Genomic DNA, 23,059 nt, shown 5'->3' with positions numbered 1-23,059 from the left:
GTTCCTCAGCTCCATCTAAACCTGCCCTGGGGCAGCTTGAGGCCGGTTCCTCTTGTCCCATCCCTTGTTCCTTGGGAGCAGAGCCCAGCCCCTCCTGGCTCCATCCTCCTGTCAGGCACTTGTGGGGAGCAATCAGGTCCCCCCTGAGCCTTCTCTTCTCCATCTGAACCCCCAGGTCCCTCAGCCATTCCCCATCACACTTGGGCTCCAGGCCCTGCACCAGCTCCGTTGCCCTGCTCCAGACTCGATCCACAGCTTGGTTGGATGCAAGGCTTCCTGCTGAAGCCTCTCTTTATAACTCGCTCTCTAACATTGAATCTACAGCTAGAGCAAAAATAAGAAGATAGCTGTGCAGATTTGCTTCTGCTGGTGAGTTTAAGGAAAAATCACAAGTTAGGAAACTGTATAAACTTCATTTGATTTTTTTTTTTTATGTCTAACCCTGAAAGTTACTGTTGTGCTTGTTCAGGCTTGTCTTAGCAGTTACAAAGCTAGTATGTACCACTCACACTAAGATGCAATATTACTATGTGGTTTGGATGCAACTGTGTAGGACAGATGCCTGCAGGCCGTTTCTGAAGGTTTATGTTCTATTGAAAAAGAGCCAGACTGCAGCATTTGGAGGCAATTTGAGACAGCAGAATCCTCTAGTTGTGCTAGGAGGAGATTCACAGTGTGTAAGAAGGACATGGAGCTGTTGGAGCAAGTCCAGAGGAGGCCATGAGGATGCTCAGGGGCTGCAGCACCTCCCATATGGAGACAGGCTGAGAACACTGGGGCTGCTCAGCCTGGAGAACAGAAGCTGTGTGGAGACCTCAGAGCAGCTTCCAGTGTCTGAAGGGGGCTACAAGGATGCTGGAGAGGGACTCTTCATCAGGGACTGCAGCCACAGGACAAGGGGTGATGGGTTCAGACTGAAACAGGGCAAGTTCAGGTTAGATCTAAGGCAGAAGCTCTTCCCTGTGAGGGTGCTGAGGCGCTGGCACAGGGTGCCCAGAGAAGCTGTGGCTGCTCCATCCCTGGCAGTGCTCAAGGCCAGGTTGGACACATGGGCTTGGAGCAAGCTGTTCTAGTGGAAGGGGTCCCTGCCTGTGGCAGGGGTTGGAGCTGGATGAGCTTTAAGGTCCTTTACAGCACAAACCATTCTGGGATTTTATATTGCAGCTAATGCAGCATTTTTTCTGTTCTGAGTTCCTGTTAGCGTGCTCCATTTAAAAAATAATAGGGTTTATTCTTGTTCAAAGGTCTACTTAGGCCTGAAAGCAATGTCCTCAGAGGTACTCGGTTCCTACCCCCTTGTGTTGTATGTGGTTGTCTGTTTCTTTTTCATTCTCAGGTTCTGTTAGAGCTTCAAGGCAGGGCACAACTAAGTATCACCCCCCCAAAAAAAGACAGCAAGATTTGCTTTACAATTAACTTTCTGAAATCCTTGGTGACTTGGGGGTGGTTTTTGGCAGTGTGGGGTCTTGGATGGTTAGGTAAGGCTTATGTTAAACCAATGCATGCCAAAATGTGCCTGTGGCTGTGATTTGCGAGCACATCTTGGTAGTTACACGTGGACCTAGTTGCACTAAGACCTGCTCACTCTACAGGAGAGTCTATAGAGGCTGATCTTACCTTCAGAAACTTACAGTTTTTCTTCCTAACCTGGGTTCCTGGTAGGCTCTCGGATGTCAATTTATCTCCCCACCCTACCCTGGAAGGGGCTGGAGCTGAGTTTGGAGCTGCTCTGAGGAATACCTGCAGCCGCTCTGCTCCACAAAAGCAGAAAGTAGGAAATGGGCACAGAAGAGGACTGTGGGAGCCTTCCCGTAATGAAGTTTGAACCATTATCCGCTGAAAGGACAGTTTGAAACGCTAGCTAAATATTTAATAAATGATTTTAAAACATTTTACTGTAAATAGGATAATGTGCCCGTATTCATCTGGCACTTTTTAATTGCAATTAATGATCTTTGTTGCATACTCCCTTAGACAATTTATTTATCTTTAGCCATTCTTCCTTTACATCTGGGAAAATAATAAATTGAATGGCTTTGTTCCGAAATCCATTTCTAAATGAATACTTCTGTGGATTTACTATTAATTTCATATTGGCTTGTCTCTAGTACATTGCTACTTTTAAGATGAAGGACTCTGTAGTTAGTGCTCTTCTTAAGAGAGACTTGACAAGCACTCTGTCATGATGCTGGCAAGCCTGGAGCCTCTAATGGGACCTTGTGTTCTCATTTCATGTGTCTGTCAGGGTTTTACAATGCTCTATTTCCAGAAGGTGACACTGGATGTTCCAGCTTGACCTGTGTAGCTTGCCCTGCATCAAAGTTTGGAATAGCTATAATAACTCATCACATAGGAAATAGTGTCTTGCCTTATCCAGGTAGCGTATGTGTGTTTGTAGCAAAGTAGGACAACTCCGTTGTTGAGTAGACACCCTGAAAACACTATCTGCTTGTTAAAATAACTGATAGGTGGATGTGATAGTGTTGCTGTAATTGTCTTCTCATACTCAGTGGAATTAAATGCAAGGTGAGTTAACTGAAATGGAAGTAGAAACTCTCAAGTCAGCCCTTGCACATCTGTTCTAGTTGGTGTAAATAGCTATGGGGTTAGAATGCACCTCAGACTGCGTGTTGCAGGTGTCTTCAGGTATGTGGTAGCTCTTCTGCCAAACTCGAGTGGTGATGCTGGGCAAGACCAAACATCCGTCTAGCCCAGTGTCTTGTCCAGGGCTGCTGGTGGGTGTCAGGATTCCTAAGTGGAAACGCAGTAGACATGCATCATACATAGAATCACAGAATAGTTAGGGTTGGAAAGGACCCGAAGACCAAGACCACCCAGTTCCAGGCCCCTGCCATGGGCAGGGACAACTCACACTAAACCATGACACCCAAGTCTCTGTCCAACCTGGCCTTGCACATCACCAGGGATGGAGCATTCACAGCTTCCCTGGGCAACCCATTCCAGTGCCTCACCACCCTTACAGTAAAGAACTTCTTCCTTATATCCAGTCTAGACTGTCTTGGTTTCTGACTGTTTCCAGTGTGGTAAGTTTCCCAAGCCATGTGTGGGTTTCTGCCTGTTTAGTTAACCCTCCTTCCATGTACGTGTCCAATTTCCTCTTGAACTCTCAGCATACTTGACATCCTTTGGCAAGTTTTGCCACAGTTTCGTTCCCCTCTGCGCAAAGAATCACATCTCTGTTTGCTCTGAAAACTTTTCCTCTTGGCTTCATGTTGAATATGTCTGTTGTTGCACTGAGAACAACGGTGAGCAGTCTTTCCCCGTGCGTGTTCTTCATGCTGGCAGTGCTTTTGTCAACCTGTCATATTTCTTTCATAGCTATCTCAGCTGCAGGCTTGCAGGGTCTTGTATTTGGTACTAAAACCTTACACCTCTTCCGTGCTTCTGCCAACAGGTGGCTGTTTTCAGTAGTCGTCTTTTTAAATGCTTTAAGATGCTGCTGGGTATGATGTAAGCATATTCCTATACTAGTGCATCAAGCATGAAGTAAGCATGTTACTGTACTAACCCGAACACAACACGCCCTCAGATACAAGAGAGCTCCATTTCCCACAAAACAGATATAAAGCTGACTCCAAGTGCCACCTTGGCCATGTGCCCTCCTTCCTGGTTTGCTTTCCAGATCTCTGCTCTCCCTCTTTGCAATCCTATGAATTAAAGACATGCCAGAGAGGTCATGGCTAGATTGATGTCTGACCTTGACTCTTGCTGGGAGTGACCTATGTTTGGATTTAAAGTAATCCTGAATAATCTTCATAGCTATTTGCAATGAAGCATAATCTTTGCTATTTCACCTCCTTTGATCCTATTTTTAGTGTCGAACTGTGCTGAGCAGCATGTGAACACGTACTGGTGGATCAGTCCTTGTGGGACCTTGGGGATGCAGTCTCCTCTGCATTGCAAAAACTGACCATCTTTGATTGGAAGTTTTCTTGTCTGTAATACGCAGCGTGGTGTATTTCCTCTTTATCTCATAACTCAGATTTTCAAGACCCTTTAGGGATCTGCATGGCTGTTGCTTCATCAGGGAGCTGTAACTGCGAGCTCTTACAAAGGCCCGGTTGTAAATGTGCTTAAAGTGCAGACCAAGGAAGTTGATTTCTAGTTTGGAAGTTTTCCTTTTGGTGCACAGGGGGAAGCACATGACTTTTGGACCAACGTGTTGTGTGACTGTGCTCATACCCAGGGAGTGAACTTATTCCATTCTGAGTACTACAATTCGTGAGAACAACAAAAATAATGATGAAAGGAAAATCTTGGTCTAGCTGAAGTTTTTAAGAGTGTTTCTGTGCTTTGTGATGAAATCTGAATTGTTTTTGCCTCGTTTTTTGTGTCTCACACCTCATGAAGTACTATAAAAATGGAGTAGCTGTCAAATAAGTGCCATGCAGTGATTGCTTTAATACCATGCTTCTTTTTGTTCTTAGAGAGCAAATCAAAAGGCCTCCAGTGGGTGATAGATGCAACCATTGCATATCCCAAAGGTGAACCTCTAGACATCCAAACCTGGATTCTTGGCTACCGACAGCCAACGGTGACACATGTACATTACAGGTAGGAAAGAAACCTTCTACTTTTACATTGAACTAAAATACTGAGAAACACATTTCCACAAATTGGGTTAACATCGTGTTTCAGGATATGGGAAATCAGTAGCAATGGCTTTTGTATGTGTGTCTCACACAGGTGGGCAGCTCGTGCTTTCTAAACTCAGCACAGTTTTCATTTGAAAGTTCAGTGACCATTTCATATCTCAGCACAGTTCTTAACTAGTGTCCTGTGGCTGGATATAGTTATGGGGAATATATCTGATGGCTGAGTCGTCCTTTTCCTCTGTCATGTTAAGGTGCTGGTAAACCCAGCTTGATTCTTCTTTTATTTATTTACTTAATAATAACAACAAGCTAAAAATCACTGTGTTATTTAATAACAGGCTTCCTGAGAGATTATTATGTATTGTATTTGCCTTTCTGACAAAGGAATAACAGCTTTTCCAAAGCATACTCTTAATAGTTGAGCAGAGCAGCACTTGGGAATTACTAATAAATCTCACTGACACCTGGGATGGGATATTAAAACTTCCCTCCTCAGCAGCTTTTTGTCTCAAGACCTGAACTAATGGAGGGACAAGTTGCATTTTGCTTTTGGTTTGCAGTTAATTGCAAGTCTGAAATCTCCAGAAGTATTTTAACTCTCTTCCTGTACCAAATAAGTTGATCGCATTTTCATCCCGGAATTGCGTTATTTTGTCTGAATTCCCTTTTGCTGGTTTAGGGAGCTTTTAGGCTTTTCCAGTAAGCTTTCAGGCATCCCTGGGTGGCAGTTTAACTGAGAATGACCTTCTGCAGCATCACTGCTGTGTCACTGTTGTGTGATGTGAAGTCCAGGGTGCTCAGTGGAGCTCCTTTCCGCAGCCATGCTTAAATCTGTGCCTGCTTTTTATAGAACTCTACCTTCAAGTTTTTCTGAAGGTGAACATACTTACACTTATGTAAGACCATAATATTTATTGTGCTTTATCCAGGTCACCTTAGTGCTCTTCCAGATCTCTGGGATAATTGCAAGTTGAATGTATTTAGAATTTTACTGAAGGGTACTGCCAAAAATACTTCCTTTAACGAAGTTATCTGCAGTTGAATTAACTTCCTGCTTCTAAATGTGTATATTCAAAACCTATTTTTGAGCACAAGCATAAACATGATGTAACCTTCCTAGCACTGAACTTCAGTGCTCTTGTTCTTATAGTACTAAAATCCTAAGAGAAAAACATTAGAAATGGTTTATTGTCAGCGTAAGTTTGGTTCTTTCTCTACCATAGGCTCTAAATCCTTGCTTTAGCCAGGGCCAAGCCTCTCTATTGAATATTTTTGGTTTGCTTTCTTTAAAAAATGACCTGTAGTTGTTACAGCTGACCCTGTAAAACCATTTGAAGTGTGCCCCAAATGGAAGCTAAAGCAGTAGCCTGTCTCTGAAGGTTGAGCTCTGGATGTCATACCTCTGAAACAAGAATTGTCTTGGGTTTAACTGGAGCTTTGGCTAACTTTTCAGTCCTGGTAATAGTCTAAATTGCACATCAACCTTCAGCGTGTGTCCTCTGGACTGGAACAGCTATCGTTGGATGCAGGGTAGCAGTTCCTAAAGATGTGTTGAACAAAGTATCCTGGCTTGGAGCAGGTCCCTCAGCACCTCAGCACAGGGTGGCTGTACTGTGTTCAGCGCTGGCGTCGCATCTGGACCACTCACTGATGGACCTGGCCTTCATCACTTTGTCCCATACAGTTTTTAACATGCTTAAGCTTCTTTTTCCCATGGCTGTTCTGGAGGGTGGCAGCCAGGACCACTTCCTTTTTGCTCGTATTGGGTTCTCCACGTGTTGCCTTCAGTGGGTGCACCCTGTGTTCCCACATGCTGCCATCACTGGATGAATCGCTCTTCAGTGATGTGCTCTGTGGCCTGTGATTTTACACAGCTTTCTCATGTCCTGCCTTAGCTGCCCCTGTCCCCCGCCCAGCCTCTCAAGTCTTCATCTGCTTGCTGTATCCTTACACAAAAGCCTTTCCCTGATTATCTTGTTACTTTTGTCTATGCCTTTTCTGGACTGCTGTAACTAGTTCTGGGACTGACATCCTGAATTTCCCCACAGTGATTTCAGCATCACTGACCAGAGTAATAATAGCTGATCTGTGGCAGTGTATGTGTAGCTCCTGGTGCTTTTTCCTTCCCCAGTATTCATTGCCTTGCATTTACTGGTACTTAATTTCATCTGCAGCTATGGTCGGGTCCTTCTGCAACCCTTCTCCTTGATAATTCTGTACCCCAAAAGTCATACCACTTTTGTATCCTTTTGTCCAGAGTTAGCATATTATCTAGCTATCATATGCCAACACCTTTTAATGCATCTGGAATTAAAGCTGTAGCTTGGAATGAATGTGGTGAATTTTCACCTTCAATGCTTTTGAGAATAACATTTATTTTTAGATGCTTTGTGTGGCTTTACGAATATTTTCCTCTTTTATGTAAAGGATGTATTTATCCATAGCAGGATTAGAGGAGAGGGACTGAACAGTGTGTGTGCATGAATTTACTCACGTTGCATCATCCTTTTCTATTGCATACACAGAAATTTTCCTGCTGGATTCCCCTCAGGGCGTTGCAGCAACTGATGCTTTGAATGTATTTGGTTCTCCCCAGATGACCTGACTTTCCTCAGAAGGGGCTATCTTTTTAGCAGAATGCTGTAATGCGATGGGCATCTTCAGGGTTTTGACAGCTTTAGATCATCTGGAGAAGAGAAGGCTGCGTGGAGACCTAATAGCAGCCTTCTAGTACCTGAAGGGGGCCTATAGGGATGCTGGGGAGGGACTCTTCGTCAGGGGCTGTAGTGATAGGACAAGGGGTAACGGGTTAAAACTGAAACAGGGGAAGTTTAGATTGGATCTAAGGAGGAAATTCTTTCCTGTTAGGGTGGTGAGGCACTGGAATGGGTTGCCCAGGGAGGTTGTGAGTGCTCCATCCCTGGCGGTGTTCAAGGCCAGGTTGGATGAAGCCTTGTGTTGGATGGTTTAGTGAGAGGTGTCCCTGTCCATGGCAGGGGGGTTGGAACTGGATGATCTTGAGGTCCTTTCCAACCCTAACTGTTCTATGATTCTATGTACTGATGATTTGATGAAATGAGTTCATCATGTATTGATGAACAGAGTTGTTGGTACCACTGAGATCCTGTGAGATGTGCCTGGGAAGCTGGGGATGCTGAACAGGGAAGAGTTAGGGAACAGTTGTTCCCTCATGGAGGGTTTCTGATGTTAAAGAAAACCTTGCAGCTCTGCTGTCACTTTATTGGACCTTCTCCAGGATTGAAGCCCAGTGGGTTGACATCAATGTCTTAGAGCTTGTATTTGAAACTATAGGTAAAATGAGTGGAAAACTGTCTCTCAGGAGCTTTGTCTGTGTGCTTCCTAGGTCCAAAAATACAGTGATGTCTCAAGCCTGTTTCCATGTCAGATCTTGCTCCGGAGCAGTTCTGGGAGGTTTCTGTATGGTGCTGCTCCCTGAAAGCTGGTCAAGCCACAGGGTGGACCAGAGCTGTGTAGGTGTAAGACTTGACCAGGGAATTTAAACTACTTCTTTAACTTAATCTTCTATGTGGAGATCAAAACATTGCTGTAAGAGTGATGGGGCTGTCAGCTGGGAACACCAGCACTTACTGTGAAGGTCCCGCATTCGAGGTGGCTCCTCAGCAGTTCTTAACGTTGGTGACAACTGCATATTAACTACTCCTTGTCCTTACATGTGTAGGCAAGGACTGAATCAGTGACTGAGGTATGAAAAGGCCTATGCTGTGCTGAGCCCTGAGGTGTCCCTTGGAAAGCTGGTGCATTTATTTAACCCTTTGAAACAAACTCGGTTAGTAAAGGAAAGCCAAGGTAAAGTGGGCTTCATCTTTAAAAAGATGGATATGTCAGAAACATCTTCCAAAGACAGAAATGTCTGAGGTGTTTCTGTTCTTCTGCGTTTGACACAGATGTCCTCTAAGATGTTAATGAAATATATATCAGATGTGTCTGGGTTGTTGGTTTTCACCCATTTTCCTTTATTTAGTGCCATAAAAATTTGCACATTGTAATTTGGAGAATAGTTTGACCGGATGCCATCTCTACTGTATGAAAGGAGAATCGGGATTTAAACATGCTTTTCCCCTTTTAAGAGTAGTCCAGAGGGAGGAATTGATGTATGACAGCAAAATGCCCTTGTATGACCATATCCCACTTTTTCCTTCTGTGATAGGCCCGAAGGCAGAGCCAGCCGCAGGATAGCTGCGCTTCATAGAATCATAGAATGGTTTGGGTTGGAAAGGACCTTAAAGCTCATCCAGTTCCAACCCCTGCCATGGGCAGGAACACCTCACAGTAGAAAATTCATGCTGCATGGAAAGTACTATGCTATTTCCAGCTAACTCAGCTGTCTTTGTGCCACAACACGATGAGTACGATGTCACCTTCCTTCCTCGTACCGCTTTTGTACCATGCTGCTGTTGAAACAAGCTTTCAGCCACTGAGGAACTTCCTTTCTGTGTCCACATTGATGAAGATTTATTGAAATCGAGGAGGCTCCTGGCTATAAATAAGATGGAATACATTGTGGTTCCTGAATGAGCCTCACAGAAGTGTCCAGGAAGGGCATCCAGTTGGCAATATATTTTATGATGCTTTATTTATGCAAGTGACTTATTTTTGGCTATGCCTGAAATGTACCAGCAGCTTTCATTGTGCTGAGGTTATTTAGAGAGTCATTGAAACAGCAGGTAATATTATGATTTAGAAGTATGATTATTAGGGGGTAATAAAGAACTTGTATTCAGGGTAGGACAGGTAATGAAAGGCAACTACTACTTAAAGGTGGTATCTAGGAGCTTTAGAATTTAATGCAGATTCAGAGGCTGTTTCTCCATTAAGGACCATTTAAAAGAGATTAAATGTTTCTGAAAATGCCATTTGGCATCTTTTGAGAGATGGCCTGTGAGTAGCTAAGTCTCCATGATTCCTTGTATGTGCCACCAGTTGCATTGTTTAAAATCCTTTCTTCTTTCCTGGACTGTCATTTTTGTAAATATATTCTGGTTTTGGACATAGATACACGTCTGTGTAGTGGTTTAAGAAAGTTGATGTCCCTTAATCACCTACATGGGGTGTCCCACAGCCATTGTCACCTCGCAGTTGTGGACGGGTAACCTCCAGCTAGCAGATGATGTTTCATTCCTGAGACAGCTTTGCAGACTCCCATCAGAGTACGTCCTTACTTCCACCACCACTTCTCAGGCTGCAGGGTATGGTGGCATTGCTTTTACTAATGTTCAGCCCCCCCTGCCTGATGACAGCAGAGCAGCTGCCCCCTTGAGGAGAAATCAGAGGAGGTGTTGCCATTCTGCTTGAATTTCCTGGTCAGGTCAGCTTATCCAGTGCTATCAGATGCCTTGTTTGCCACACTAGTAACAATGATGTTCTTACTTCCACGCAGTGTGAGGTTAGTTTTGTTTGAAAGCTGGAAAGATTTAAGTGCCAAAGAGAATCTAGAACCTTCAGATACTACCTGTTGACTGTGTTCCTTGTCAGGACAGTTCTATGTGGTGATAACCTTTTCTTTCCCTGAGGAGATCAGAAAACTGCTTGCTTTTAGGGGCAGTCCTGATGCTGGATACCCAAAGGTGGTGTAGAGCCATGATGATGCTCATGCTCTGACCACACTGACACCTGTTTACATGTCTCATTGAAAAGAAGGAACTTCTCTCGCAGCTTATGGTTAGGAATGACCCTGCTCCAGTCAGAGCAACAGCTTTCCACTGTTATTGTGGGGCATCTGCATAGTTGTGTATCAAAAAGACATTCTCAGTTACCTTCCCTGAAGCCAGTCTCTTTAAAGAGAGCATTCTTACAAAACACAGATGCCAGCTGAGCCATCTGATGGGCAGAGAATGATGATATTGGCAGTATGTTTAGTATAAATACAGTGGGGAGGATTAGCTTCACCTTATCTAGTGCAGGATGGGCTTGTTTCCAGAGCTGAAGGATTTGTAATAAACATTTCATCTCTGATTTAGCTCACTCATTAGTAAGAATGTTCTGCTTCTAAAAATAACTGGATAATCTAAAAATACATTTGAAAATGCTTCTAAGTACACTTGTACTTACCATTGCTAAATTGTGGCAGCGTTGCTGGAAAACCAGTTGTTTTCCATTCTGCATTAAAATCCATTCCAACTGGGTGATTGCTTCTTCAACTTTTAAGAAGCAGAGTTGATATCCAGAGGTTCAAATCTTCTGGTACTGTATTGATTCAAACAAGAGCCTCCATGGATTCAAGCAGGAAAGTGGTGTGCTGCATTCCATTAACCTCTGGCAACACTGGTATCACTTACACTGCATTGCTGCTCCATTAAAGTGCCAGCTCATCAATTGCTTCTAATGAGTATCTTGTAAGATCTTGTGGTGTTTTCAGACTAGAAGATACATTCGTGGGTAAATACGAGGCTTACTTGGTTACTGAGCTGTAGGGTTGTTACCCATTAGATAACTGAGCAGTGGACATGGAGCATATCTGCAGCTTACAGACAGCAAAACCAGGTAACCCTAGACTTCTGTCCTGAGCCCACACAGGCATCCTGTTAGTTCTGAGCCATCCTCAAACTTGCGTAAGCAAGCATCTGGCCTTCAAAAATACACTGTGAAACACAATATTCAGTTGCTGAGTCTCTTTATCTCTTCACAGCAGATAGGCAGAAGAGAGTAAAAATAGTGCTTGGCAGCTCGGGTATGTCTGGGGACAGAGAATAAGTCTGGCTTAGTGTTATAGCTTCAACAGAAACGGTCTTTTCTCATGGGGTGTGTTTTTTTTACTTGCCTTTCCATGGTTCCATTTGCTGTACAACATCTGGGCGTCAAGATAAAATAGCTCATCATTACCTGGCTTTGGCATTGTTCTTAAATGCATACTGAGGACTTCAGCTGTTTACCGCACCACCAGCTACTTCATCGTATTTGTCTTTGACAAAGACTTTCCTTCGAGCTGTGTGTTACTAAGAGTTGCAAATCTCTAGTTCCTGAGCCTGGCTTTACTAGAGCACAGCGAACTCCACAGTGTAGAATTGCTGCAAAGGTTACAGAAATGCCTGAGTTCATGTTGATGCCATAGTTAGTAAATGTAACTGTTCATCTCCTTATGTGCAAGTTCTCTCTGTATACTGAAGCCAGGTTCATTAGAGCAATGCTTTGCTCCTCTCCTCCTCCACTTACAGCTTATTTTTCCATGCATCAAACTGAAAGGAGCAGGGACAGATGATTTGGCAACAAAGCAAGCAAAGATGTTGAAAACAGCAACAAAAGCATTCTTCAAGAGCGTCTTGTTTCTGTATCTGATATTCCTGTTTCTGTATCTGATATTCCCGTATCTGTTCAGGTCCTGCCCAAATGATCGTGACATTACTTCAGATTCTTTCCAATCAATCAAGACTGTGTTGAAATTAAAACCCCACTAATGAAAGTAGAAACACGGTGTAGATGACAGGGAGCTCACCTGAAAAGGAAACCAGCAGTCAAGGTCTTACATTTCAGAGTATGAATTTTTCAGGGTAGCCTGATACACAAATCTCTGCTGCATTGGCCTCCCAGTGAAACACAGCAGGTATGTAAGTTCTTCTCTGTAAGGAGCCCTTAGGCACTTGAGGTCTGCTGAGGAGACTGCACTATTACTGTAAGACTTGAAATTCTATTTTGGGTAAAATAAAATGCGGTGAGGTAGGGTGGGTTATTTGGGGGTTCTGTATGTGAATTCTGCCCTGAATAGCTGATTTTCTAAGTAGACCCTTAGTATTCAACATAGAAATACCAAAACACTGGTGATTCTTCCACTCGGTTTTTTTAATTAGAGTAGCAATACTTGAGTACGCTTAACGTGGGCAGTTTTCAATGCAGAGCCTGCCTTAGGCGTTTCAGAGAAGATGCTGCCTCCTTTGGAAAGCACAGAGGTCAGACACGTTGGTCCTTAGTGATGCTGTTACATGGCTTCTGCCTCTTGAGAAGCGTTTCTTCAAAGCTGCAGACCTTCTCAGTCTTTCTGAAGCAGGAGCTTCATTGCTTGGTTTGTATTTTTTTAAGGATAGCAATAGTGTGGTGGGTTTGTGTTTGAAAAAGCCCCAGCAACTTTTCAGCTGTGATCAAATGATGGAGCACGACATTTGAGAGATGCTGATAGTGCCTGTGTGTATTTGGCTGGTAACCTGAAATATTCCACTTGGGTATCTGTAATACCTCTGTCACCTGTGAGTCAGAGAGAGAATGAACCATGCACCCAACTCTTGTTCTCTGTGTTTTGGGGTGGGCTGAGCTGAGCAGAAGGGAAGAGCTTTGCTCATCACACATTGCCTAGGTTTAATTAATGCTTGTTTCTTTGGTAGGGTTTTCCCAGTTAAAGATGTACCTGCAGAGCCTGAAGCTCTTACACACTGGCTTTATCAACGATTCATTGAAAAGGAGGATCTCTTGACACATTTCTATGAAACAGGTAGGATGATACCTATCAAAGAGAGTCGTGCTGTGTAATGGTTTTTCTTACAAGGATCTCAAAATGCTTTAAGGATATATATGCATTCTTCAGATGAATATAGTACATGTAAGTATTACTACTTTTTATGTGGCAGAAAAGTATGACAAAAATGATCTAGGAAAGGTAAATTACCCGGGTAACATAGGATAGTTTGATATTCCAGGGTAATGGTTGGCAGATGGCACACTCAAAACGAATCTAAGGAAATACTCTTTTTTCCTGCAATAACACATAGTTCAGCTGAGAAACTTGCTGCTGTGGCATTTCATTGAGTGGAATAACTTTGCAAGATGCAAAGAGGTAGCAAACATCTGCATCTGTAGTAGAAGCATTTAGAGCTTAAGTTTGGAGGGGATCTAAAACCTTCAGGGTTTAAAATGAGCAAGTTCTTGAGTTAAAGGGATTAAATAAGACTCTTAAATGAGGCAGGTTATTTTATCTGCTTAGTGTGGCTATTTAGCATGGGCCTCTGGCACTTTTACTGTTGGAGAAAACTGATTTAAGTCGTCTGAAGGTCTAATCCAAAACTATGGTCCTCTTCAGTTTCCTGTTAAGCTATACAGAAGGATGTTAGGATTGGAAGGATCCATAAGAGTTAAATAGTAGAAGGTCTTTGGAGTCTTTGGATCTGCAGCCCTGTACTGTTGATACTGGTCTCGTTGCTGTGAGGTACTGGTGATCACTTCTGTCATAATATACAATATATATACGTATATATTCTGTCATAACTTTCAATGTTAATGGACCAGAGAGATCTGAATAAACTCAGGGCATTAATAACTTTACTGCAGAGATACTGGGAAACATGGGAATTAAAATACCAGGTAAATACTCTGGAACTCAAGCTGGAGAAGTGCTTCCTTAGGGCTCTCTCTTTCCGTGCAGTTGATACTGAAGTACGTCATTTGCCCTCTGGCAGGTGTGTGTGCAGAACACAGAACAGAGGAGTTCGTCATAATACAAAAGAAAAGGAAAATCCAGAGAGGAAAAAATAGAGTTTTATTTCAAGGAAAGGGAGTTTATCCAGCATAGACTGAGTAGACTCCAGATGAAATAAAGCAGCTTGTTTCCGAAGACAAATAATCTCTTTATTAGCAAGTATCAGAGTCTCTCACATCAACTGAGTTTCATATTCCAGAGTGACTATGTTAAAGATGTTACTTGTTCTCAATGATTTATTGCAAAGACTGCTTTAATTTGATTTGGAGTGCTTAATTTATCAATTGGAGTGCTTCAAAAGATTCATAGAATTCTTTAGCAACCTAGAGTTTTATGAAATAACTGCTGTCACTCAGCCATCAATGTTGGCAAAAGTCAGACCCTGCTCTATAAATCACATCCAAATGCGTACATTAGACTTCATTAGACAAATAACTTTGTGAATCTGTTTAAAACTACAAGTGTAGCCAGGAGGAGGTAAAGAGTTCTTGTTATTGAGATGTTATTTCATAAGTACCATTAAAATAAGTCATAACCCCAAAATCAGTTTCAGAGTTTAGTGGATATAATCAGATTTATTCATAGAAATGTGCTTCCAAAATAGGATAATTGGTTATAATTTGCCAATGTAATCAGTATAAATTAATAAGATGTTTCAAATGTAAATGTGATGACATAGGACCTTAGTGGGCATAAATTAGCATCATGTAAAGTTACTACCGTTTGTGCCAGTTGAGCACTTGCTCACACTGTTTGTGTTGGCTCGTTGCAAAAGGGCTGTTACAGGTTGTGGAAACCCCCTGGAAAAGTCTTGGGGCCTAATGGGAGGGGGATCCCTGAAGCTGCCCAAAAGCTGGCTTTGTATTGGTGTGTGCATTGTCTCAAGTCATAGAATCTCAGAAAGGCTTGGGTTGGAAAGGACCTTAAGACCAGGCAGTTCCAACCCCCTCTCTTTACAGTTAATATCTGTAGGTATGAGCAGTATGAAGACTCCTGTTTTAGCAGTTAGTGGAAAGCTCAGTGAGTTCATGATTTCTGTGAAGTCTTCAGCAGGGATAACCTTGAACACTGCAGTAACCCCAATGAGATTACATTTGGCAGGACAAAAGCACTTGGAGACTAATTAAAAACCCCAAACTATAAACCAGGAGCTTATCAGCTGGAAATGAGTAATTGTATACTGAAGTCATCATGTTCCTCATTCACTCTGATCATAAGCCAGCTAGTGTGTTGTAACTCACAAAGTCAGCAGTGTCATCCTACGGGCAGTGGGAGAGGGTTTTCACCAGTGCTGCAGAGACGCTCTTCATCATAGCAGATCTGAAACGTCATCTGGAAATGGAACAAATAATAGGTGCTGGGATGAGGAAGGGGAAGGAGGAGTCATGTCTGTGAAGGACAACTCAGAGTGTGTGGCTTGTCTTAGCCAGGGAAGTGAAGGATTGTTTTCTCTGTAGGATTTGGGTGACAGGGAAGAGACAGTTGCTGTCTGTACCAAGGAAAAAGGGAAGTTCTTTAAATCAAAGGTCAGCCTTGGTGCGGGAAAACTAATGGGCCATGGAAGGACAAATGTATTGTGGACAAATAGAAGCTTAGCAGTGAGGATTGCTGAGGAATAAATGGTGTGGCAAATCTGCCCACTTGTGAAAATACATATTGGTGAGAGGAGGATGGGGCTCATCAAGGGTTACCTTAGGGGTTTTTAATTATTCTGATTTTATGTTTTAATTTAAGAGCATTCATACAGGAAGAAAAGCTTTGTCTTAAATGCTTGATTGCAGTTCCTGCAGTGATTGCAAACGTGAAGCGCAGAGCTAAGTTGCTGATGGTATCTAATAGCCCAAATTGAGTGGTTTCTGAGATGAAGAATTGACACTGCTGTGTCTTTACTCTGAATCATTCATCTCCTGTTCTGGGAGTGGTTGTGACTCCATAACGCTGCAGCAAGCAGCACATCATCTTCTCTGGTACATTTAGAGGTTTTATATCTGCTGTTTAGGAATAACCACAACAAAAGTGGTTCCTCTCATGTAGGCTTTGTGCAGCACAGAAGATGAATGCAGATTTAATATGCCAATGTAAATATAGGCAATTTGCTGATGATCGTAAAGCTCTGATGTATTCAGACACGTTTAATTTAGTGTTGGAAGTCAGAAAAAGGCAAAATAGGGAAAGATGATGGTTTTTTAGCTGCATCCTGCCAGTCGTTGTCATCTAAACAGGCATTTCAGTAAAGTCTTCCTAGAAACCTGTGTGATGATTGACGATGTTTCATGAGTGAGTGAGTGACTGGCAGTGAATGTTCAAACCACAGGTGAAAACTTGCTTAAAAACCAAAAGAGTGTGTATATATTGATATATTCCTAGAGGAACCTTGAGACTGTATTTGTGTTGCTTCTTCACATTACACAACATCGTTACAAGCGGCTGTAAAGGTTCCTATGGAACCCACTCAATTTGATCATCCAGGCGTTAATAAAACTTCACAGGTAACACAGAAAACTCGGTTGACTTTCAGACCTCCCTGTGAAGGCTGAATATAAGGATTGTCACTTTGAAGTTTTATGCTTTATATGCAGGTGAAAATGAAATTGTTCCTAGTAATTAAGATAAGGGGGGTTAATCTTATTTTCTTGAAGATAACTGATGATGCTGGAGAGTCATTTGAAAGCTTAACAGCGTAATACAGAAGTAACCAAACAATTGGTTGTGACACAAGCGATAGTGGTAAAGAATCATGCATTAAGGCTCTTGTTCCTGCTGCAGAAGCATTAAACGTGTTTTCTTTTCTCTTTCAGGAGCTTTTCCTCCACCGCAGGGTCAAACAAAAGCTATTTCTCGGGAGATGACCCTCAGTAACCTGTGGCTAGTGGGCGTACAGTCGTTCGCGTTCCTCTCGGGTGGTATGTGGTACTGCATCTTTCAGTATTTTTATCATTGCCTCTTTTAAAAGTGGAATGGGACCTGAGGACACGATGGGAAGCCAGGCTCTCGCAAATGAGTATCATGTTGTATGTGCAAATGTGAATATCCAAGAGTAAAGGAAAATACTGGACGGACTCATACCTCTCCCCAGGGAAACGTTGAACTCTGCTGAAAGTGAAGATCAGTACCATAGTGACCTGATGATGTATGATTTTAAGAGTTGTCTGTATTTTTAAAGATGTATATCCTCACCCACACTTAAGCAAACTCCGCATTTGGACAAAAGGTGCAATCGTACAACCACCGTAGAAGAATGTCTGTGACAAGAAAGCTCTGTCACCACAAGTACTTCTTGGCATTGTAGTTAAGAGCTCAGAAAACTCAGCAACTTGTCTCTTCAGTAGCCTGTACAGCGTTGGTGTGGTAGAGATTCCTCATTTGCACAACTTGTACTTTATTGCAGCTCATTGTGCTGGAGTCAAAGATACTCGACAGAGCTGGTGGCGGTATCTTTGCAGCTACGCAGTTGTTGTATGAGCCACATTGACCTAAACCCAAGTCCCAGATGAGATCCAGCATCAGGTGTGTTTTGTGAGGGATCAGTCCTCAAAAAAAGCATTGCAGCATCGTAGTGTGATTCAGAGCTCTCCACGTTTGATGGATCAGCCCATCCTTGCTGTGGGTGTGCCATTGGCTTTCCGAATTCCATGTGTTGCCAGTATCTCGTGTTCTGAGGAAACTTGGAAAATGAAAGTTCACTTGGTTAAGTTTCCCATTTTGCTCAGAATGCACCTCAGCCATCAGTATCAGCTTTGCAAATGCACTTTTAAAGGTGAAAAGACAGTGAAGGAAAGACGTAAGGCTTAGGGAATAGAGGGAAGGTTTATTGGTCCCGCATCAGAAGCTGTTTCTGAAGGTCTGCTGGTGATTTTGAGCCACCTTTGTGTTTTGTATAGTGCAGTCCAACCAAGGTGACCTTTGAGTGCTTCATTGAGGCCTTTTTCTCCCAGCTGATTGCAACACTGCTAAATGTACTTGTGGGAGAGTTGAAATAATTCAATGCCAACCATCTTCATGTTTTCCTAAGGAGTCATAGAAGAAAAACTAGGTTCTTAAAGAGAAAAAATAGGTGTAATTTCTGTCATAAATCTATAGGAGGATACTACTGCAAAAAAGGATGGTAACTACTCTGAATAACTGCGTGGAGGGCAGTATTCGTTAGCTCACCACTGTGCTAAAACCATACCGGAAGAAGGATGAGTTGACTTGAAGGGCAAACTGGAACAGGAGATGCTTTCAGATACGTAGGAAGTCTGTGACGTACAGTCTTGCTCCTGGCAGGTCTAGTTGGCATTGTGTTTGTGTGATTATACACAGATTTGAGAGAGCTGTTCCCAAAATAAAACTAATCTCCAAATACAAGCAGGCTAGCCAGCACTTCAGATGTTGGCATACTGCCTTTTGCAGAGTAATTTCACTGAGAACAAAGTAAGCCCTCAGTAGTTTTGGCTCTGAGTTAGCAATATTGATCCCCTTCCTCCTTCCCTCTCCTGCTACGTGAATCAAAGCGGGTGGTGTGCAGAATACAAAGCCTGGCCAGTGTTCCCTTTGGCGGGGAGCTAAGAGCATCCTAAAATACCAGGCAATGCCCATTTCCCTGACTTACTGGAAGACCACCGGGCAACTCTGTCACCCCTGTGCCCCCTGAGGTGGCTCAGTGGGGATGGTTGCAGAATTATACCCCTGAACTGTGTGTGTCCCCTCATTGACTTAACCCCTGCAGCTGGGAGGTAAAGAACAGTGGTCACCTCCAGCTTCATGTTTTGGTGGGGTCCTCTTTCTCTATCCCACCTCTTTACACCCAGTCACACACCTACATTCTGGTGTAATGGGAGGTCCATTTTAAAAGAGGCATGCCCCGAAAGGAAGCGGGAGTGTGGTTTTGTGTGGTGGGCTTTTTCCCTCTTGCCGATGGATTGAATGTATTTAATGTGCCCTTCTGCAGAAGGTGCTGTTGAAGCGGTTACATCTGCTGTGCGTGGTGTAAACGGGCTCTGGGAAGTGCAGAATGTAGATGGCAAGCTCTTTACTCCTGCCCTTCACCAGGTGGTTTGGTCACAACCATGGAGATGCCCACAGTACAGCTGGGTTTATTTTGAGCTAGGACAGGCTGGAGTGATACATAAAAAGGGAAGTTGGTCTAAGCAGATTGCACAGCAGTAGCTCACATCAGGAGATTGTTCTTTATAGACCCTGTGACCTCCATGTAGGAGCATATTGTTTTTTCAGATGCAGTGTTTCTCTTGTTCCAGTGGATTGCAGTCAGTAGTGAGTGTTCACATGCTGCCTAAAGAAATGAGTAATGCGCAATAATGATAATCATTTGATTTATCTGGTCCTGTTCATTTTCAGTTTGTTCCTCTGTAGTGCTTACTATTGCGAGACGTTTGTTTTCAAGCACTGACTGTTTTTTCAATAGGGTGAGTAGATAGGATTAGGTTTTAGGCTTCTTTCCTGCCTGCACTGGCAAATGTGAAGAGCCTGACATCGTGTCTCCTTACGGCTGAGTTGCTGTGGATGACAGTGGAATGAAACCATTGCTAAGAAACTCCAAAGTACCCTCCCAGCATGAACTTGGCTGCTGCTCCATCAAAGAGAATAAATTGGATATAAGAAATTTTTCTCTTCAGGGGCAAAGTGGATCCAGTGCATAGGAAATTCTGTGCTAAAAATACGTGCTGGTCAAGCCAGTTTGGAGCTCAGCAGCCTGTCTTGAGGAACGTGAATTCCTGTCGGTTGCAGTTCGGTTCTTCCTTCTGGTGTTACAGGTTGGGGGGGTTGCCATGCCATCCATAGAAAATGATGTTAATGAACCATACAGCTCATCACAAAATGGGTAATTAATATATCATTGGATTTATATTGGGGGAAATAAAATGGAAGAATGTATGAAGTGCTAAAGACTGAAAGACTCCCAGACGAAACGCTGTTGTGCACACAAGCACGAACGTAGCGTTTAAGGGTGTTGTGAATAAAGATGGTTCTCTGCCAGGGTTGCACACGAAATATCTGTACGTTTTATGTTGAATTGTTCGTAAACAAGTTGTTACCATTGAAACGATACGAGTCCTCATGGTTTAGTGTTGCTGCTCCTCATGTCCCATTACAGGAAGAGGATCTGCCCCTTTGCAAGGAGCACTCATTGGCAAGTGTCCCTTCCAGCTGCTCTTGTGTGCCCTGGACAGTTCTGTTGAGCATTGCAGCAGTGATGGCTCTTGCAGGAGGGATTTGTGTCCTAAGTTGCTCTCACCAGATTGTGAAAAGCAAGATTTCAGTGTCAGTTGCTTACTGAGAAATTAAAAGCTTCCTTCTCCACCTCCAGCATCACAACTCAGACGCATCTTACAGCAGTAAACCTCCAGCGATCACTGTGGTACTGTCCATTAGTCACTTGGTTTGCAAACGATATCACTTCCTTTTGTCTGACACTGCCATAAAGTGCTGTTCACGTTTTCCACCTTTTTGTACGAGATAACGTGGATACCGATCACTGTGTGCGACAGGATTCAGCTGCTCCCCTTTGCGCTGACATAACATTTTGGGACCAAAGGTACTTCAAGCTGGCATTTCCAAATCATGAGTCCATGGTTGGGTGCATTCTCTTGCAAGTCAGCTGGGGGTTTTGTGGTGATCTGGTACAATCACTCAACATAATTTTACACTGGGGGTACTGTATTGTTTGGAAATAATGGAGCCATAAGAAATAAAGGGTTATTTTGCAAAGTTGCATATTTGATAGTTTTTACACTGTTTTTTAAACAATGCAACCATTGGGAGAGTAGAATTGAAGCCACGCTCTGGTTTAAAATGTCTGCATAGGTTACCAGCACCTCTGAGCAGCTTGGGTTGGCCTGTACAGCCTGTGGACTACCTGGCTGTGGTATGGAAGAAGTCTTTAAAAGGATTCTATGCATTTTAAAGTTAAAGCTTTTATTTTACCATTGGATGATTATTCACTGAACAGCTGTCCTATTAAAGTGAGTTAGTTCCTTCATATCATAATGGTGTTCATTTTGTATGATGAAAACAAGTTTTCTTGGTACCAGTTGGTTTTGCCTCCGATTCTCTCCTTCCTTCCTGTGTTACTTGTGGTTTGGTTTGTGTGATTAAATGGATGCAGGAGCCTGTAGTGACTCTCAGTGATTTTGCAAAGGGCTGCTCATGTTTGGTGGTGTTTGATGGGATTTATTTCATTGGGCTTTTTCCTAATCAAACCTTTCCATGAGCCAAGACAACCTTCAGAAATGGAGACAGATGCCAGAGGTAGTGTTTCTCTGCGGAGAAATCAGGTGTCTCTTCCTATTATTTGTGTGTGGCAAACACAGAGTTGATATCCCACACACACACCCCCCAAGATTATTTCATGTGCTTTTAATCTTTAATAAATTGATTTTGTTGATGGTTATATTTATATCTGATAGATACACAATCTCTGTTGTGCTTACCATTAACACAAAACACAGTAGAAGAACTCTTTGGTTCACTACCCAGCTGCAGTGTTGCTTTGCGATGGAGAACATTGCTTAGCGAAGCGTTCCTGAGGAGGGACATGGAGACAAATGTTCTCGTGCCAGGAGTGGTAAGGGGAGGCAGTGGAGCAGCAGCGAGCTGGGAGGGGAAGGAAGCTTCTGCAGCACCACTTGCTGCAGCGTGCATCGGAAGCTGCAGAGTTTCCTCTAGAGGCCACTGTGTAGCAGTGCATCCTCCTCAAGCTCCTGAGAGCTGAGGCTGGAGCAGAACCTGGGTTGCCCCCATCCCAGAGAGAACAACCGTTTAGTGTCATCCCTTTGTACGTACTTACACTTGTTAACAGCGTGCTGTGTTTTTAAGCAACTCCAGCCAGGCAGAGCAGTATGGATCAGCTCAGCTCCCTTTGCTCCATGGCCCCAGCATCCCTCTGCTGACGCTGGCTCTTCACTCCGTGTCGCCTTCTGTGTCACCCGCTGCTGTGTAGTCCTGCAACACAGGACGAAGGGAAAAGGAACTCTGCGGAGCCTGTGAGACATCTTGCAAGACTTCTGCAGCAGCACCATGGTTGTACTTACGTCTACCTCTGTTTCCTTCTTGTTTTCCCATGTGTTGTGTTTTGCTGTGAGGGGTGGGGGGAATTGGGGGAAACTGGGAGGGAGAACTTGGAAGCTGCATCTTGGGACACTGGTGGGGGTCCAGTGCTGAGCAGCCGTGTTGTCACAGAGGAAGCCGATCACATAGGAATAAATTTTTATATCTCAGGACTCTATCTTGTATTTTTACCCCTCTGGCAGCTGGGTTTCTGAGAGGCCACTGGGCATTGTCACATACCTCATACCTCCCGCAGCTGAGTAAAGCCTGTGTTTGTGTTTCTGCTTCAAAAACATGAACCAGACTTTGTTGTAAATTGTCATTAAATTACAGTAAGTTTTCCTGCATTGAAAATGGCAAACTTCAATCTGTGCAGCAGAATGGAGGGGTTGGGCTTGGGTTGGGGTTTTGGGGGTTCGTTAATGTTTTGCCAGCTCCCTTGCAGCTGGTGGAAGCAGTGAAGCGTTGAATGTGCGGTGCTCGTGCTGTTACCCCGCAGGCAGTGACTTACGGGCCCTGGCACACACAGCTTGAAGAGCTGTCAGAGCTGAACCTCAAGGCTCTCATGAGGGTGAGTTGTTTTTCCAGGAAGTTCCTTAACCAAAACTGATGACAAAAATGAGTATAAATATTACTTTAATGGGCCAGGAGGGCCTTAAAACTCAGCTCTGTTCATTGCCCACAAGTCTGCAGTATCCAGAATGCCCATTAACCAGTGCTGGATTAATTCCTGGCAACTTTGCTCTTGCTTGTGTTTGTTCCAGTGCTGAGTATTGATTCCATTGTCACTTAAAGCTGTAGCTGATGGGTTTTCTCATTGCAGCTGTTGCCCTACAGTACCAAGGTGTGGTTTATGTTTATAGCTGTTATCCAACATTCAGTTAAAGCTATAAAGGGAGAAGTGATTTCAGTGAAAGAGTTAATAGTTTGCTTCATTTACACAAGGGTGTGTAAATAT

At 43.4% G+C, this 23,059-nt stretch overlaps 1 protein-coding gene across 5 annotated transcripts in view; it reads left to right on the top strand.

Annotated features, from left to right (window-relative positions):
- The window catches only part of LPGAT1 (lysophosphatidylglycerol acyltransferase 1), a 77,840-nt gene extending 56,671 nt beyond the window's left edge, over positions 1 to 21,169 (top strand). For all 5 annotated transcript variants that reach the window (XM_065679367.1, XM_065679369.1, XM_065679366.1 and 2 more), the window contains 3 exons: positions 4,449 to 4,575; positions 12,968 to 13,074; positions 16,854 to 21,169. In XM_065679367.1, the coding sequence (XP_065535439.1) occupies positions 4,449 to 4,575; positions 12,968 to 13,074; positions 16,854 to 17,005 (386 nt within the window). In that variant the 3' untranslated portion in view covers positions 17,006 to 21,169. The remainder of the gene's footprint in view (positions 1 to 4,448; positions 4,576 to 12,967; positions 13,075 to 16,853) is intronic.
- Positions 21,170 to 23,059: the final 1,890 nt, after the last annotated feature.

Source organism: Lathamus discolor, chromosome 5, assembly GCF_037157495.1.
Source record: "Lathamus discolor isolate bLatDis1 chromosome 5, bLatDis1.hap1, whole genome shotgun sequence".
NCBI classification, from domain to species: Eukaryota; Metazoa; Chordata; class Aves; order Psittaciformes; family Psittacidae; genus Lathamus; species Lathamus discolor.
Note: the sequence above shows the minus strand (reverse complement) of the source record. Positions and strands in the feature narration are given on the sequence as shown.